General features: G+C 44.6%; 2 protein-coding genes across 4 annotated transcripts in view; both read right to left on the bottom strand.

Moving 5' to 3' along the window:
* ccdc88c (coiled-coil domain containing 88C) overlaps window positions 1-9971 on the bottom strand; it is a 36333-nt gene extending 26362 nt beyond the window's left edge. For both annotated transcript variants that reach the window (XM_030116413.1, XM_030116415.1), the window contains exons 1-3: window positions 9368-9971; window positions 7219-7331; window positions 4045-4153 (exon numbers count right to left, since the gene is read on the bottom strand). In XM_030116413.1, coding sequence (XP_029972273.1) covers window positions 4045-4153; window positions 7219-7331; window positions 9368-9427 — 282 coding nt within the window. In that variant the 5' untranslated portion in view covers window positions 9428-9971. The remainder of the gene's footprint in view (window positions 1-4044; window positions 4154-7218; window positions 7332-9367) is intronic.
* The window catches only part of pals1a (protein associated with LIN7 1, MAGUK p55 family member a), a 40396-nt gene that overhangs the window by 6334 nt on the left and 15323 nt on the right, over window positions 1-18739 (bottom strand). The window contains exons 6-17 of one of the 2 annotated variants that reach the window (XM_030116417.1): window positions 18437-18514; window positions 18166-18306; window positions 17504-17665; window positions 16755-16832; window positions 16439-16622; window positions 16289-16360; window positions 16126-16197; window positions 15512-15679; window positions 15335-15424; window positions 15145-15257; window positions 14942-15052; window positions 14446-14645 (exon numbers count right to left, since the gene is read on the bottom strand). In XM_030116417.1, the coding sequence (XP_029972277.1) occupies window positions 14469-14645; window positions 14942-15052; window positions 15145-15257; window positions 15335-15424; window positions 15512-15679; window positions 16126-16197; window positions 16289-16360; window positions 16439-16622; window positions 16755-16832; window positions 17504-17665; window positions 18166-18306; window positions 18437-18514 (1446 nt within the window). In that variant the 3' untranslated portion in view covers window positions 14446-14468. Of the gene's footprint in view, window positions 1-13505; window positions 14646-14941; window positions 15053-15144; window positions 15258-15334; window positions 15425-15511; window positions 15680-16125; window positions 16198-16288; window positions 16361-16438; window positions 16623-16754; window positions 16833-17503; window positions 17666-18165; window positions 18307-18436; window positions 18515-18739 lie in introns of those variants that run through there. The other variant, XM_030116416.1, reaches the window with a different exon arrangement.

Consider the following 18739-nt stretch of genomic DNA (forward strand, 5'->3'; position numbering starts at 1 on the left):
TGCAAGCACAAAACGCGTCGCTTTCAGACAAAAGTTAGATAAAAATCTAAAGGTGACCTAAAGTCCAGCCTCACCTCTTCAAAACACACCCAGTGAGTCGAACCCAATAAAACTGTTGACTAGCTTCACCAGCACAGCACGCACACACACACACACACACACACACACACACACACACACACACACACACACACACACACACACACACACACACACACACACACACACACACACACACACACACACACACACACACACACACACACACACACACACACACACACACACACACACACAGGAGAGGACGTTCAGCATGTATGTTACTGTATGTGTGGACCATGTATTCCCTTCCATTGTTTTAACTTGATTTTGTTTACACGCTTCCGATGGGGCCTTGTAGGGACGACGGGAAGCCCTGATGAGACAGCGGCTGGACTCGGGTGAGAGGAGAGACTGTGTGAAGCCTTAGTCTGCAGGAAATTAATGCAAGTCGATGCAATGTCCTCAAAAGGCATGAAAAACAGAACAAAACAAAATAAAGAAAGTGTGTGTGTGTGTGTGTGTGTGTGTGTGTGTGTGTGTGTACAAAGTAGGCCAGAGGATACGAAGTTCAAAACATCCCATGTAGGCTTTGTTCTGGAGTTCCCACGGTAACCAAGGAGGGGTAAAGTGAGAGGGCAGAGAGGGAGACGGAGAGCTCCGCTTAAGTTACTGCACAACGACAAAACCGCTCTCACAAAAGACAGTTTTTACACTTTACAAAGCCAGAGCTGCCACACACACAAACACACACACTCGCATGCGCTGAGAATGCTGAAGGAGACCTGTAATCTGATGGGCGCTGGCAAGACTACTGATGTATTGATGCTTCTTGTTTATAAAGATGCAATCAATGCGGATTAAATATTTCACAGTAGAGAAATCGGAAGAAAATCTACAGTCAAAACGTTCAACTCCAGACGCCGCAAGAGCAGCAACAAGGAAGTAAATCTGGACGTTTACCGCCGCCAGGGACAAGGCACGGCCGCAACTACCGGCTGCGTCGATTAATGAACAACCAGCAGTGATTCTTCAAACTGTCCAAAAAAATCAGAGAAATGTCTGTCCTGAGCGACCAAAGTTCAGCTGTGACAGCAGTTCTCTTTCGTTCCATCTGCAGTCAAAGCCGCGTGTGAGGCAGGACAATGGGAAGCCGCCATTACGTAACCGATAAATGGTTTTTCTATTGGCTGAGCTGTCACCGTTTCATTTCCCAGTGAAAAAGTGATCGATTCATCAGCTGCTCAGAAAAAGACCGGCGAGGAGAAGCTGAGTGGAAACCCAGCAGGAGTGTGTGTGGAGAGGAGAAACAGCTCCGTGTTAGAAGCCTGTGGGATCGGGTTACAGTGGTTTGTACAATAGAAAGGACACACAAGAGGATGTGACAGACGCTACCCCCATATGTAACACTAACACACACGCACGCACACACACACACACACACACACACACACACACACACACACACACACACACACACACACAAACACACGACGGGGCTCCGTCACTGGGGAGACTGGGAGGATTCACCAGACCAGCCTGTGTGTCTGCTGGGACATCATCTAATTAGGGGAAAGCCAACGCCTGGCTCCGTATGAACAGCTGGAGGTCTCTGTCTGTGTGTGTGTGTGTGTGTGTGTGTGTGTGTGTGTGTGTGTGTGTGTGTGTGTGTGTGTGTGTGTGTGTGTGTGTGTGTCTGTGTGTATACAGTCCTTGCAGCCAATCCAAGCCCACATGCTAAGCCATACCTCGCCGACTTGATGTTAAAGCAAGAAGTGTGTGCATGCATATGAATGTGTGTGTGTGTGTGTGTGTGTGTGTGTTATGTGTTTTCAGGTTGGGGAGATTAACCATCATGGACAGATTAACTCTCCACCGCCCACAATGACCCACTTCACCAAGAGTAAACACACTGGTAGACACACACACACACACAGACACACACACACACACACACACACACACACACACACACACACACACACACACACACACACACACACACACACACACACACACACACACACACACACACACACACACACACACACACACACGCGCAGTCTTGTATTTCTATCCTTGTGGGGACCGTCCATTGACTCCCATTCATGTCTAGCCCCTAACCCTGACCCTTACCCTAACCCTAACCCACACCACAACAAAGCCTAACCCTAAAGAAATGTTTTTGCACTTTTACTTTTTTCAGTAACAACAACATGGTCAAGAAAACACTGTTTCTCCTACTTAGGACCGGAAAAAGGTCCCCACAAGGCACGTCGTTCCACGTTTTGCTATCCTTGTGGGGACATTTGGCCCCAACAAGGATAGAAATACGAGAACACACACACACACACACACACACACACACACACACACACACACACACACACACACACACACACACACACACACACACACACACACACACACACACACACACACACACAGCAGAGGGGCTCTTCACTGTGTGACCTTCACATGTTACTCCTGATCAATCTAATATTACTTGATTTCTTTGTGGCACATTAAAACCAACAACATGCTTTGTCTTAGTTTGAGAGTTTAATGGTGAACAGGGATTATTTTTCCAGATAGTTCTCATCTACAAATACGGAGTTTTATATTGATCATCACTAAAATCATCTTAATTGACACTGGATTGAGCATTAATTTAGTATTTAAGACAAAGATGATCAAATCTATGAAACAAGCTAGTAACACACAGCTCATATAGACATTTTTGTTCGGGGGTCATGAGTGGAAGAGCTTCAACATGAGAGCGACAAAGAACGAGCCATTTAAAACAGGATCATATTGCTTTTAACGTAGCTGCAGGCTTCTGGGGAAAAAAATGAATGCAGCTCTTGAGTCAGCTGGGAGAATGTACATCACACCCAAAACTTGTTCTTCTCTCTCGTGCAGCACAACATGAACTGGCCTGAACTCAACCAGTTAAAAAAAAAAAAAAAAAAAGTCCATGGAACTAAATATCAACTAATCCTCCGTGAGCAACCGTATTCGACACTGACATGCAAGAAATACACAAACATCAGGATATACTGTAGACTCAGAGCTCAGAAAAAGTGTGCGTGTGTGTGAGTGTGTGAGCAGCTCAGCCAAATCAACTGCATCTGAGCTCCTTATCTCTGATTCATACACATGCACGCACAAACAGGCAGGACTGATGCTTCCAAACCGGCGGCGGTGATTAGCTTTGGGAGGATGGCCATGTTACATCACTGACACGCACACACACAGAGACACACACACACACACAGGCATAATTCATCCCAACACAGAGGATAGTCACTCACACTTACAGGTAAAACACAATCACCTGCTGGCATCCCAACTTACACAAACATGGGGAAAACATGCAAACTCCACACAGAAAAGAACCAAAGGCCAAACCCCAGACAGGAACCAGAGACTTTCTCTTCTTTTATTTTTATGATTAACTGTCATTATGTGTTTGTTTTGTGCGCATATATTTTCATGTTCCTTCTCCTGATTGTTCAACTAATTAATGTCAATCTTTGATCAACCAAAGCAACACAATGAGATGCAGCAGCGATTCATCATGAGGGTTGTGTTGCTTCCGGCCAGTATTGATCACAGCACATTATTGGTGATCACGCAGTTCCCGGGTGATCTGTACTGACATCCAGAATCATTAATCATTAATGCGGTAATCCAGCAGACTGATGTCACTCAAACTGCGGCGGTTTAGGAACATATGCAGTAGTGATGTTGTGTGTCGGCCTCCGGGGTCCTCGCGGCGCCCGGACCGTCATGTGAAGACTTTCACATGACGGCATGGACGGCGATCAGATAGACGAAACAGCCGCACATTGATCCAGAGGCAGAGTTTATCAGCTGAGGTTACAGTCGCACCTCGCCACTCAGACACGTCCATGAAAGGAGCAATACCAGTAATAACACAGCAGCCGTTTCAGGCCGGTGTGTGTGTGTGTGTGTGTTGTTGGTGGCACTGTGGGTACATACCTGGTAGTACGTTCGGATGTGTCTGGTGAGAACCGTCAGGTTGTGAAGGCGGAGCGCCAGGTCGTTGTTCACGTTCTTGTTCAGCCTCTGATTGGCGGGGCTGGGGTCACTATGGAGACACACACACACACACACCCCGCTTAGATTGATGTTTCAGGCTATTTAGGACAGAGATCGTTACACACGCACAAGCACGCACGCACACACACACGTAGAGTCCTGGTTCAGAGTCACTATTGTGCATGAGAAGGATTTATGCCCACATCACCACATGTCAGCCTGTGCCAGACTGATTTGCATGTGAACGGTGGGAGGAGGGGGAGGGGTGTGTGTGTGTGTGTGTGTGCGCGTGGGGGGGTTATACTGTCTGGCCGATCCACTGTGACCATCGTGACGTCAGTTTGATGTCGGGGGAGGCGGCTCAACGCCACAAAGACATTCTCTGCATGTTCTCTGCAACTTTTTTTTTTTTTTTTCACAAGTCATTGATTTTGTGAAACAAGAGCGCTTGTGTTTTAATGGGTCCGACTAGCCGCACGTTAACTGACCGGCTTCACCGGTAGCTTCGCGACTTCCACCCCTTCTTTAGAGTTCAACTCACATTTCAACTTCCACCACGAATCCATCAAGAGGCATCGAGTTTTACTCCAGAGTTGATTTCGAGTTCATTTTCAGACTGAAAAGAGTTGAAGTTAACAAATCGTTTCACTTCATTCCTCTCAGTAAACATTTCATCATAACTGTTGGCAGCAGGCCAGAAGTCTGAGGTCCAAAACTACCACAAAAAAAAAGACCAAACAAATCGTTTTCTTCAAAAACGTTCAAACTCTGAAAAGCTGCTGATGGGAACAGTTCCGTTTGTTGGACTAAAGGCAGCAGACCTTGGGTTACTGCCAGAAAAACACTGCTCTAAATGCACGTTTGACATTGTGGTTACACTGAAGTTTTTAACTGTCATGTTTGAAAAAAAAAAAAAAAAAAAGCGGTTCAAACATGTGGAATGAAAACTTGTCCGCCAGTAATGTAGATCATTTCAATGTAGAACTTCTCGGTGTCCTCCTGTCTCTCTTTAGCTCCACTTCCAGCTTCTGGTGCCTCGTTCACCTCTTCACTGGCTTCAACAGCCGAACAGCAGCAGCCAGCCCAACAGCTTTTTTTTTTCTTTTCTCTTTTTTGTTTTTCCTCAGGAAAGTCTGTCTTTTCCAGTTTCAGCCCCTGTTAAAATGTCACGCAAGAGTCAGTTGGACGGCCACGCTAAACACTGCAAATTCCTGAGCGGCTTGATGCCTGCCTGTTGTAAGGTCGCACTGATTTAACAGCTGACCGCCTCCCTGACTGACTTCTCCGCAAACGCCTTCTGAGAGGCTTTCCTCTAATATTCCTCATGGCTCTTCTGTCCTGACCTCCTCCTCCGTAACCCACTTTCCCATAAACCCCCCCGAAACAGGTCTTAATCGCTCGGCCCCCGCTTCAGCCGACGCAGAACAATGGCCAGATTATCATTGTTTTCTGAAGACAATAACTAACATTTGAACATGTGGTCTGATTGGGGACACAAATATGGGAGGGGGGGGGGGGGGGGCAGCGTCTGAGGGATGGGCCTCCATTCAACACGTTCTGCTGAAACTGGAAATGGTGCCATCTCAAAGGTTTTTAGTAAAACAAAATGAAAAATGTGGTGACATTAGAGTGTAGTTACTGTCAACAAGTCCAGAGAGACCAAGACTCACACTGACGTTTAGATCCTGAAACTCAAAGAGGAAAATTAAAACTCAAGATGTTTGTCAAATCAATAATGAATAAAGATCTGCTCTCGGTGGTCGCCTCTTTACACGACCTCAGATTTATCATAAATGGGAAACACGAGGCAGACCGTTGGCTGTTATCACAAGTAACAGACGTGAAAATCGGTGTGAGAGCGGGCGGGCCAGCACAGTGGAACATGCCCAGTAATCAGCTATGGAGGCACAGAGTGAAGAAAAGAGACGTTAGCACGGCGAGGCACGGCACATGGATCTGCCCGGTCTCTCAGTGATCCACACAAAGCAAAAGACATGCGGTGATCAAAAGGTATTTTCCATTTTGATTAGAATCAGAAGACCTTTAATTCAGTAATTTAATAACCAAATCATTAAAATGAGAGCGAAATATTGTGGATGGATGGCATTCTGGTGTTTCATTATGTGAAACTCATGTCTTCCCCTGGACAATCAGCGAACTGTGAAAACAGGATGCTCGCTCTTATCTCGTTATGAGGTTAGCACCGACAATGCTGCGGAAAAATTCTCTCTCCAAAAAATGAAAAGTGAGAACAAATCATGGATATGCAGACAAAACGGGAGGAAATCTCTTCATACATCACTTCCTGCATGCGGCCCATTCAACACACTGTTGTTGTTGGTTTTGTTGACATTTTTCTGTTTTTGTTCACCAGAATAAAATGCATGATTTAAAGGAGTCAAGTTCCTACATTCAAGCATGTTTTTTTTTTTTTTTTTTTTTCTGATATATGCAGAAAACCTGTGAAGACATTTAGAGCAACCTTGGCCCGTCATTCGCTTCAAAACGCTGTCACGTAAACAGGCCCGAGTCCGCGATGAGAAGGTTTTTCTTCATTTACAGCATTAGATGACTGCAGCCTTCTGAAAGTCACATTCACCTGTTCACACACACCGTCTTTCTCACAGCGATGGCCGCCTGGCCTCCATGAGCACAGCTCCACGAGGGGCCGACGCAGGAACTCAACTACAGCAATGACTGATTCATGAATGGGCAACAGTTCCCACAAACACACTGATACGGAGTGCAGTCTTAAGCAGTGGGTGGAAGTTGCTATAGCTACACAGGAGGGACCGACTTCAGGCCAACAAAGCTCCTGAGGTGAGCACACACACGTTTCTCTACAAGGTCCTTCCTAAAAATAAGATCTGCAGCGGAATTCCTGACTGCCGCCACAGAGTGACTTCAGGTCTCGCTTCAGTTCAGTTTCACCCTCTGCAGCACATCTGGCTGTGACGCTTGCGACCTGAAACGAGCGAGTCAGGAGGATGTGGTTGAGCTGACACACACACACAGACACACACAGGAAGCACTGGATTAACTTGCACACTGCTTTATACACCCGGTCCAGACAGCACACACAGGCTGATGAAAGGCAGCGCCGCCGCCACTTACATGTGCGTCATGATCTTGTGCAGGAAGACGCCGTCCACCAGCTCCATGAACATGTTGACCCGGTCCTCGGAGCCCGCGTCGCCGTGGGAGCTCAACGGGCCCAGCGTCCGCACCTGGAGATCCAAGACAGCGTTCAAACTTTTCTCCCCACAACACAGATCAACGCGAGCTTATAAAACGCACACAACTAGTAGCATCAAATCTGTGTGCAGCCTCATAACAAGGTGGTTACATCAATATTTTGGTCATTTGGTGAAGACAACAATGCAACATTGAGCGTCACACGGCTGCTCAGACTCAACGATGGATGATTGAATCAAACCAGTAAGAGGTTCCTGGAGGGAGGCAGCACTGCTTCTGTGTTTCAGTTAAAACTCATCCAGCTGAGGAGATAAAAGCAGGTTCTCTGGAGGAAGGTGACGCCACACGTCTTCCTCCTCACTTTAATCCAGTGAGTATGCTCTCAGAGCCGGGATCTGGTGGGTGTTCCGGGGAAAAAGAGCTTTCATACGGAATCCCAGAGTTCACTCAGCGTACCTGAAATCTCTTTTACTTGTCACAACAACAAAAACACATTTTCTGCTGGGACATTTTTTGCTTGTGACAAAATCGAGTCAGAATGACACCAAAGCTCCGCTGTGATGCTCGGCTGACGGTTATTCTGAATTCCAGCAGGCCAAATTCGACATATCCTGCAGTTAAAATGCCATCTGCAGCATTTTTCCTCAACCTCTACTTACTCTGAGGGGGTTTCCTGAGAGTCGTGCTGAGGAACGCCCTGCTCGGGCTCACACAGCGACGCAGCTGGAAGCTGCCAGCATGGCCACAGTCTGATCTGTGGCTGCTCCACTCTGCAGCAAACGGCCCGGGAGGGCATGTACGGCAGCTCTCCTAACAAAGATACACACTGTCTGATCAGTCTCAATTCACCGACAGAGTGAAGGCGACTGACTCCCTGGTGTGCAACGACGAATAAAAAGTGAAAAGAAGTGAAAGAGAGAGTCCTCGGTGTCACACAAAGAGGGCAGAGCGGTCAGGTCCGCGGGATGTGAGGTCACTCGGAAACAGGACGTCGCAGGAGATCGATAACCCGCTGACTGACCTGCGACCTGTCACAGACAAACTGCCAACAGCGGGCTGCGGGAAGGTCAGAACTGATAACAAGGGCCATACATTTCTTCAGATGCGAACATGTCTTCAAACACAGTAAATATATAAAACAATGTTGATAAAGGTTTTACATTCTTAGGGGTTTGTATTTATTGCAAAATATGGTTATCCCAGCAATCAATAACACTATTACATGATCTGATTGCAGGAATAATCTGATCTGTTTATAACCTCATTTTATTAGGGAAGAAGAAACAGTATATCGATGCTAAGGAGATCAACAAGATCAAGAGTTTGCAAAATTAAAGGCTTACGAAGAAGTTTGTAAACCCTTGTCGGAATACATCCAGATTATATCCAGATACCATCTCAGATCAGGGCGTTTAAACCCATGAAGTGGACGACCTCCAGCTGAGACTTCCAACTGTGTCTCCTCATCCAACCACCTCTCCTTTTCAGCTGAGCTCATCCTCCAGATGCCTGGATCCACAACGCTGCTCTCTCCACTGCCAGCTTTTTCATTTGTGGATATAGTGGTGAAATGTGTTCACCGACAGTGGTTTTCAGATGATCTGTGTCCATGCAGTGGTCGGCAATTCAAATTCATGTCTGTTTTAGTTGCAATTCAACCTGAGATTATTTATGGCCATCATATACAGTTTTAGAACAATAATAGCTAATGAAACGAAAATTCTTTACAAATTGTTACACAGTCCTTCTGACAGGTTATTCATCTTATATGTTGTGTACACAACTTTTATTTATTTATTTACTTATTTATTTATTTCATCTTTACTGGGGTACTTTTTTGTCACTAGATTTCTTGGATTCCACGTGGAAGATGTTGGTATGATTTGCGCATCAATGCATTTATTGTTTATTTACATTCTGCACGAGATCCAACTTTTGCTTGGGGGGGGGGTATGATTTTTTTTTAAAATTTAAATGCATCGTGACAGAGTCACAACAATGCACCTGAGTGTAGAGCAGAGGTGTGTGTGTGTGTGCACCACCACCCCCCTCCCCACCCTCCACTCACCCACACCACCAGCGGCGACTCCATGAAGGTGGCCAGCAACTCGGACAGAGTCACATCCATGCTGAAGTTCTGCCGGACGCTCGATCACGGATCGATCATCAAGTCGATCGGGTGGATATCCGCGGCGGGCTCGCGGGAGGTCACCACACGGGACAGAACAAAGCCCCCGCGAGGCATCGATCCCCCCCACCTCCTCCTCCGCCTCCTCCTCTGCACGAGCTCGCTCTCCCTCACGCACCACTATTGTCTCGCGCCGTCCCGTTTCCCACTCGGTTTAAACTCCGGGGGGAAAAGAAAAAAAAAAGTTGAAAGTGAGAAAAAAATACGTCCACATTCGCCGCGTCGCCCCGCAGACTCGGTTCCGTTAAGCGTGGCGGGTTAATATCCGGTAAAAATTTCCGGCTGTCGGTGAAACACTTGATCCAAACTTCTCAGGGACAGTTGATCGTGTTGCCAGGGATACACGACTCGAACCGTAAAGCGGCGAGACCGCCGTGAAATTACCAAAGAAAAAGACAAAACAGGAGCAAAAAACTCCAGAGAGGAAATTGAGGAGTGTTAAAAAATACAAAAGTTTTGTCCGTTATTTGTTACATCCACTCGGCGTTTCTCTGCCTCCCTCTTTTACTTGTCTCCATCAACCTGACTGTGAGAACGGGGGCTGGGGGGGTGGGGGGGAGGGGGGGCGTGCAGTCCGACTGACTGACAGCATAATTGACCAATCGGGTGACGTAGCTACATGATTCCCGCCTATGGTGTGAACCGACCAATCACGATGTAGGAACTGTGGTTCTGTGACGTCAGTGACGTACAAGCCAAGCAATCAAAGAGTACAGAAGGTGCAAGACAATTCAATAACTCAAAATATCAAATTAAATTAAATTAAATTAAATTAAATTAAATTAAATTAAATTAAATTAAATTAAATTAAATTAAATGATGCCTAGCCCAATGATAAAATCCTATCAGCAAAACATGTAGAAAATTATTATTTGAAATTGATTAATTGAAAAATGAACTATGGGATGAAAATAAAACCAGGATTAGGTCACCATTGAGAAAATGTTTTAAATTCGATCAAAATCTTTGACAATTGAATTGAATTTTTCTTGAGAGAAACATAGTGTGAAATGTCATACTCAAGTTTCAAACTTTACTCAATATAAATGTATCCAACCAGCATTCACTTTATCTCAGGCAAATAAATAGAAATCAAAGTCATTCAGATTTTTAAACCATCATTTTGAAATCTTGTAAGTAACATATTAGCTATTTAACTGCTTATCATGGATATATCACAACACCTGTACGTTTTGTACATTGTTTTTTGGCCCACTTCTCAGCTCAACGGTGTTTGCTTTTGAGCAACTTCAGTTTCTAAAGCATAAAGATAAATATGTTTTGCCTGTTGTTTTATTTTTTGATGAGAATTGACCAAGAGATTTCAACTTTTTCATGTATTGCAAAGATACGTTGCAAAGATACAGTCAACAATGAAGTTAAACAAATCTAAACTCTAAAAACAAAGGCCCAAGCATTACCTGCTTTTTTTCTTTTCCTTAACACTGGATGCTGTTTTTTCCTGTAACTTTTCAATTTTAGGGAAGTGCAAAGGCAATCCAAAAGTTCACTTCAAGATGCAATGTGTTACTACAAGACAGACACAAAGTTAATATAACTTCCTGCTCTTGAGTTGTTGTTGTTTTTTTTAACAGATGGATTTACGGGTAGCTGCAGTAAGCATGTGACTGTCGATGTGATTGTCACTCTACATCCATCACGTGCTATTTATTTTATATTTGGGTCATTTTGAAAAAAATCGCTTTAACGTGGCCTTGCTGTAAAAAGCCAACACAAACATGACCGGTGGGGAACACTCCCACTCCACCTGTATACTCTTTGATCGGTCTTCAAACATGTTGAAAAAGAAACCAAAGATCAGCTCACATCTAAAGGCCACATGCAAAGTAGAAGTCGCTGATCTCATGTTGTGAAATGGAGATTTAGCAGCTGCGACATGATTAAGCTGGAGTTAAAACTTGGTGCTTTCCCACGTTACGTGTCAGTTTGCTGTTCATCCAGAGTGTCGACACATTTCTAATCCTTTTGACTTTTCAAATCCGCGCCGTACAAAAGATTCAGCGTGAGCAGGTTTCACATATGCAAACTTGCAGGATCACGATCTCACACAGAAGTTAGAGGAAACAGAAACACAAAGACGGGATCGTGCTCTTCAAACTTTTCTGTGACCTCTTCACGCGTGGAGTTCATAATGTGGGGGACAGCGACGCTCAGTGGTGGGTGTGTGTTACTACAAGATAAAATTCTGATCTGTATTATACATAAAGTAACTTTTACCAGTTTCTCTTTCTAATTAGACTACACCCTTTTTCTACATTTTCACTTGATTTGTAACTGTTTTCTTAGCAATTAGATTTCATATTTCAATTCCCAACATTATTTTTTAGATACATTTGTCTGACTAATCCTAAGTCTAAAAATTGTATTTTTTTCCCAAGAACATTTCAACTTGTTTAAACAGTACTGTCATTTTTTAAATCAAATCAACTTTAAATACCCCTCTTTAAAAAGGCATTTGTCACACATCTTGTGTAATTCTTGATAGTTTGACATTATTCTCAATGATTTAAAGGTTATTTTGATGATTAACTTTATGAACTATGCTTCTCAGTATTCCAATGTTTTCATTCTAAATCTTTCAAATCCATTCTCAATATTACAAGTTATTAAATGTTTCCATATCATCTCTGTATTTATTGGGACTCCTGAAATTGAATGTAATTGTGATCAATTTAACAATAATGTAATTACATTCATGAAATGTAACTAAAATTTAGCTTTTCAATATTATTTTTGATATTTTATATTAAGCTCTATGCATAATTTTGTCAGTTTTGTTGTAGAAATTTAGAATAAGAAAATTACTTATTTGTATTTGTTTTTCCACATATTCAACACTGCCATTTTTTTGTCGTAACTCATTTTGAAGAAAGAAACAACACAGAGTCGTCGACTTTCTATCAATCATCTATTTCTTTATTCATTGTGAATATCCATACAAAAAAGAAGTTTTCTCTCAGGAAGAAGTGACTTCAAGTGGCATCAATTAACTTTACATTCAATGCAGTTAATTCCACCCCCCCCCCCCCAATTCCCCCTCCCCCCTCGCTTCTATCGGTGCACTCTGGACTTCATAAATCTATTTTAAATATTACAAATATATAAATGCTCTACACAGTGATGACAGTGATACGGTGTCAGGTCTACTTCAGGTCATAATAATACTTTTCTGTCTTCAAAGACAGACACACTCACACACACATATACACACACACACACACACACACACACACATCCATCCATCCGTTCTCGAGTGGCCTTCGGGAGCACAACAATAATCTACAGCTAGTGTTTACCTGCACAGGTCAGTGGTCTCTGTTGTAGTGTGTGTTTTGTGTGCAGCGTCAGCAGGCCGCCCCCTGCAGGAGGGGCGGCGGCTGACGCTAAAGCACGGCGGTACTGAGGGTTCTCCGTGGGAATAAACAGGCACAGTGTGCACGTCTACATGCGCACTAAAACAGTGTGTGAGTTCCACAATTTATCGTCGTCGGAGGCCTAATAGCTACTTCTTCAAAAATGACAAATATGGAGGCACATGATGCATAATCGCTGATTTTTGTAGTGAGTTTCTTGTATTGTTTAAGGCTTGTGGGAAATCTGCAGTCAAGACAGGAGTTGAAGCCACCATTTAAAAAAAAAAAAAAAGCTAAATCAAAGAGTCCTGAATCTAAACTTCACACAGATTCAAACAACTTTAAGAGGATTGAAATGATCAGAGGGTTAAAAAAAACAAACAAACGAAGGCCCAACGTAACTGACGACTTTAAAAAAAAAAAACAACAACAGGAAAACATCGGTAATCCAGGTCCAGATGTGGCAGCTGTGAGGCTAATAACAGCTGCATGAAGACAGCACGGCGCACACAGTGAGCGCGCACGGCGCCAGCGGTCAGATCATCGCACAGGAGACGTCGCACGTTCAGGAAGCTTCTGAGACTCAAAGGAAGGAGAGTAAAGGTGGATCAGCGGATCCATCAGTCCTAAAAGGAGACTTTTTCTTCCCTAAAGGGGGGGGATTTAAACGGCGAGTTTTGTCTGTTGGCTCGGGCTGCTTCATTCGCTCCGAGCAACATGGATACAGGTGAGGCTGGTGTCTAATTACAGTGTAACATATTATCAGCCAGTATTACAAATATGCTGTTTTAATCTGAGGATTATGAAAACTTAAGTGCTGAATCAATAAAACCAACAACAGTCTCCTTCTATATGAACATAGTTCTGTTTTTTTTTTTATGTAGTTTTTGTATATTTTCAGAGAAATCAGAGTAAATTAAACTGATCATTTATCCAAAGACTGAAATGTTGAATTCTGTGATTGAAACAAGTTGAATGTTAACAGATAAATGTATACTGATAAAATAATGTCCTATTCAGAGAACTACAGAGACAAGAGGTGGAAGTAGAGGCGCTCTGTAGTTTTGTGAAATGAAAACTTATGAGAGACGTGATGGACGTGTTTGGAAGCGGGAGATCAATCAAACGGCGGACTTTGTTTTTCTCCCAACGACTCACAAGAGAAAGGCCAAAGGTCACCGGGTCAGACTGGTTAATGATGAAGCTCTGAGGTTTTTTTTTAAGGGAGGAAAACAGTGAAGCTCAGCCAGCTCCATGAAGTAATAACAATCTAACTTTTGTCACATAGGAGTACAACATCAGTCACTTTCACATTTTTTTCATTAGAATCATGACACATTTTCTTCTCCTGACTTATTTTGGAAACATCATGATTCTCTTGTGACGTTTTTCTAAAAAAAAAAAGGAAAAAAAAAAGAGGCCTAATATTCCATCTTATTTGTAATAACACTGAAGAATCGTACAGTTTTCCTTCCCAGCTGAGTCTCAGCGTCTGCTTTACCTAACCTGTGGCGGGGCGTGCCTGCAGTGGGTGGGGCCTCTGCGGCTCTGCTCTCCCGCTGGCGTGTGCCACTGTGAGTGTGTGTGTGTGTGTGTGTGTGTTGCGTTCAGCGCAGCCAGGAGGAGGGAACCCACTGAGGCTCAGTGTCCAGTTTGTTGATGAGCCGCAGCAGCTCGTTGAAGGCTTTGTCCTGGTCCGTGTTGACGATGACCGCGTCGAACAGGTGACCGCAGCTCTGCTCCATCTCCCGCGCCTTCTCGATGATGTCACGCAACTCTTCGGGCTGCACGGAAACACACACACACGGCAATCATCAGTGACGCCAAAGCGGTGAAGAGTGTATTTTCATCTGTGTGTGTTTGGAAAGACGTCTGTCTGAGACTTGAAGGTGTAAATGTCTGATCTTACAGAAGTAGATTTGCAGGTCTCTGCAGGAACATACTGATACAAATAAATGCAGACACACACTGAAATATGCAGTAAATTCTCAGTATAGACACACTGAAAGTCATTCTGCTGCTCTATCAGCAGGATCTTTTAGCGCCGTGGACGCAGACAGAGACGGGCAGTGGAGGGAACCTTGGGGTTCTTGTTGTCTTTCGCCAGCAGAGCTCGGAGTCTTTCTTGTGAAGGCGGAGCGATGAAGATGATGTAAGGTTTCAGGTCCGAACTCCGCAGCACCTTCAGAGCCTGCGAAAACACACACACACTGAAGCTGTAATCCCATTGTGTGTGTGTGTGTTCGTATGTGTGGACGTGGCTGGAGCCGGGAGTGTACACACCTGTGTGTGCAGGCAGAGCACGCAGATCTTTCCAGTGTTGATGACCTGCCTCACCGAGTCCGTGCTCGTCCCGTACAGGTTCTTCTCAAACTCTCCAGACTCGATCAGCTTCCCTGAGACACAGAGAGCGTTTCCCTCATTCAACTGAGCTGTTTGGAAACAAAATTGGACGAGAGGTGAGGAGACTTACCAGCGGCCAGCTCCGCCTCAAAAGTCTGACGTGAAACAAAGTGGTAGTCTCGACCGCTCAGCTCGCCGTCTCGGCGGTTCCGTGTCGTGTCTGCAACACACACACAAACACACACATTGGTTTACACACAAGTCCACTGAATGATCTGTCCTCTGTTCCTGTGTGTAAGACGCTTACGAGGTACGGCTCCGGCGAAGCGATCTGATTGGTTGTTGAGCAGTCTCTGCCGAAGCTCCACCTGCCCGCAGCCGGTCGGCCCGATCAGTGCGATGGGCCGCTTCCTATTGGCTGGCTGGTGGTACAGCGCCATCTCCTCGTAGGTGAGGATCTCCTCATTGTCAAGATCTAGACCGGAGAACACACACACACACACAAAAAAAAAAAAAAAAAAAAACTCATGTAAACCTCAGAGAGGGAGAAAAGAGGACTCGGGCTCATGAGAGACTTCCATCATGTGTTCTACACGAGAAAACACCTGGTAATGACTCCTAATATCAACCTTTTCATTCATAAATCCCCTTCAAAGGGCAATAAACAAAAAAAGACCAACACCCCTCTGACGCAGACGTGTCCTGACACAGGCCAAGATAAAATGAGCTCTGACCTCAACTTGAAATACAAAGATAAAGAAGAATCAGACCAGAATTTACTGTCACTGTTTAGGAACAATGACACAAAGGTCAGCAGATTAAGCAAATGAATAAAATAAATAAGATTGATGAAGGAGTAAAGCAATCAGAAGCACAGGTTCAAGTGTAATGGATGAGAAACTGTTGAGCGTCAGGACGCACCGTCATTCCTGTGAGCGTTGTACAGCAGCTTCTTTCTCTTCCTCTTGTTCTTCTTCGCACACCAAAGCTTCCCTGTACGCAACACGACCAACGGCATCAAACACTGGATGCTTTTCCGTGACAATCAAAACTGAGGGTATCAGCGGCACAAGGCCAAACCGACCAGACTTCTCAGGCTCCTTGTCTTCTTCTATCGTCTGTTTCATGGCTTCTCTCTGCTGCTGGAAACTCTTCCCTGAGGAGGAAACACAGAGTATGAGAGGGAACAAACAGCAGCAAAAAGAAGAAGCCGGAACGCGGGCGGCAGCCGTACCTGGAACCAGCCCAGCCAGCGGCTGGTTGTCCTCGTCCCCGTCCCTGAAAGCCTGCCACCAGTTGGGGTCCGACTGGCTGATAATGTGGAGAATGTCTCCTTTCTGGAAGGACAGGCCCAGCTCTCTGCACGGCACGTAAGGGTCGTCTGAGGGGTCGTAGTCGAAATGTGCTTTGACGTGCACCTGAGGAGTGATCGACAACAAACAGCAAAAAAAAAAAAAGGGAGTTGTTAAGGCACAGACGGCGTCTTTTGTCTTTCATTGAGGACGCTCTGTTTAGCTCATCTCTGGGCATGCTGGGAACTGGGCACTCACCACAGACTCTTTGACAGGAGGAGGTTTGCTCTGAGTGCTGGGAATTAACACAAAGGTCAGGAGGCCGTGCATGTCCGCCTGAGCCACACAAACACACACAAACACACGCACAGACTGTCAGAGGAACACAACAGCTCTTTTACGGTTTACATATAACTGGAAACAGCAGTCATAAACATAATTCCCAATTCCCACTTTGTCTGTACTGAAGGATCCACTGGAGAGAGAACAGCTCGTACTTGTTGATAAAAATAACAGCAAACGACGGTGCAAGATGTTTCTCTCGAGTCTCGTATAAAAGTGAAGCTGTTCAGCTCACAATTTTTCTCATTTTTGAACATTACAGAGAAGAGAAGTGAAACATTTGTAGCAGTTTGATAATAAGAAGCATATTACAAAAAGGTTACCACTGCAGCTACTTCTCTAAAAGTTTAGCTATTTTGGATGACACAGAAAAAAAGAAATCTTGTACTTATTTAATAAAATGAAAGTTCTCCTTATTTCTTCATTGTCGCATGAAAACACAACTTTGGCGTTGCTGCCAAGGACTCAAAATTACTTAAATGAGGTGCTCCTCTTCTGGTAAACAGGAGTTCAGTGAAATAGTATCTGTAACATAAAAGCTTTTGCTAATGGCAAAGCTAGTCCTGCAGCTCTCCAATGGTACAACCACTTTCTTGAGCGTTCCGACTGGCACTTTTCTGTGTCACTGATTGCCTTTCAGAGTCAAACCGAGCTGCTCCATTTACCAGAATGTCAAAGACTTGGTTGACGTCCTTCCCTCTGATCTCGATGCCGTTTATCTCCAGTATTTCGTCTCCTTCAGATAAAAGGCCGCTCCGCTCGGCTGCCCCTCCCCGGACGATCCGGCTGATCACAACGCTCTCCATCTCATTCCGAACGGTCGCCCCCTGCAGGACAAAAAGAATCAGCTAAACTGTTGAAAAAGTGAAATTTAGCAGATATACTTTAATACTTTGAAGGTAATTAATCATTGAGAAAAATGACGTAAGCGTTCACGGGTCATTCATATGGAAACTATCAGCAGCTTGATTGTGGCAGGGCATTGCAACCTCTGATATTCAGACAGAGTCCTGTCAGGACCTTGTGTCTGACATGTGTTTTGAAAGAAACTGGCTTTAGTTAAGAGTCCGATATTCTGGAAAAAAACAAAACAAAACAAAACAAAACAGAAAAACAGATACAAAGACGAGCTTCACCCGAACCTTGTCCTTGTTGCAGGAGAGTAGAAGAGTCTTACTTTGACACAATGTTCCACAAAGTAATCAGTAATTTAACAGAGATAGACCAGAAGTATAAACTTCTACCATGTAGAAACATTTTGATCTTCACCCTAAATCAGCGTCTGTAGCTGGTTTATTTAAACTTCGGCATGCCGCGTTGGACTCACCAGTGGGACGTCCTGGGCCTTCTCAATGCGGACTATCTTGACCGTCTCTCCTCCCCACTGCGTGAGCGTTTCTCCTTCAGCGGGCAGCGACTCCGGCTGCATCTCCGTCTCCGCTACGCTGTCGTGGGCCAGGAGCAGCGACTGTAAAACACACACGAGCGCCGCTCAGCTGGATGATCGGATCACGTGCAATCGAGCGTCGAGGGATCAGCGCTAAAGTTAGAGATTCGTTAGTCAGAAAGACAGATGCAGTGTGTGTGTGTGTGTGTACCTGGATGTGGATGTCTGACAGCAGGCTGTGGAGTTCGAGTCCTTCTTTACTGTGACTTGTCTGGATGATATTCCTGACCTGAAACCATGGCAACGGCAAACGACATGATGGCGTTACAGGACAGCATCTACAATACAGCATCTACAGTCATGCTGCTGTATTGTTTTAGTAACACTTCCTATTTATCTGAAGCTGTAATGTGCACAACTGTGCACAATCTATAAAAATGGTCAGCATTGGAGTTCAGGATTTGGGTTTCCCAACAGAAAATCTGTACAAAATTAAATTACCTAAAAAACACGC

The sequence above is a fragment of the Salarias fasciatus genome, chromosome 19, assembly GCF_902148845.1.
Source record: "Salarias fasciatus chromosome 19, fSalaFa1.1, whole genome shotgun sequence".
Taxonomy (NCBI): Eukaryota; Metazoa; Chordata; class Actinopteri; order Blenniiformes; family Blenniidae; genus Salarias; species Salarias fasciatus.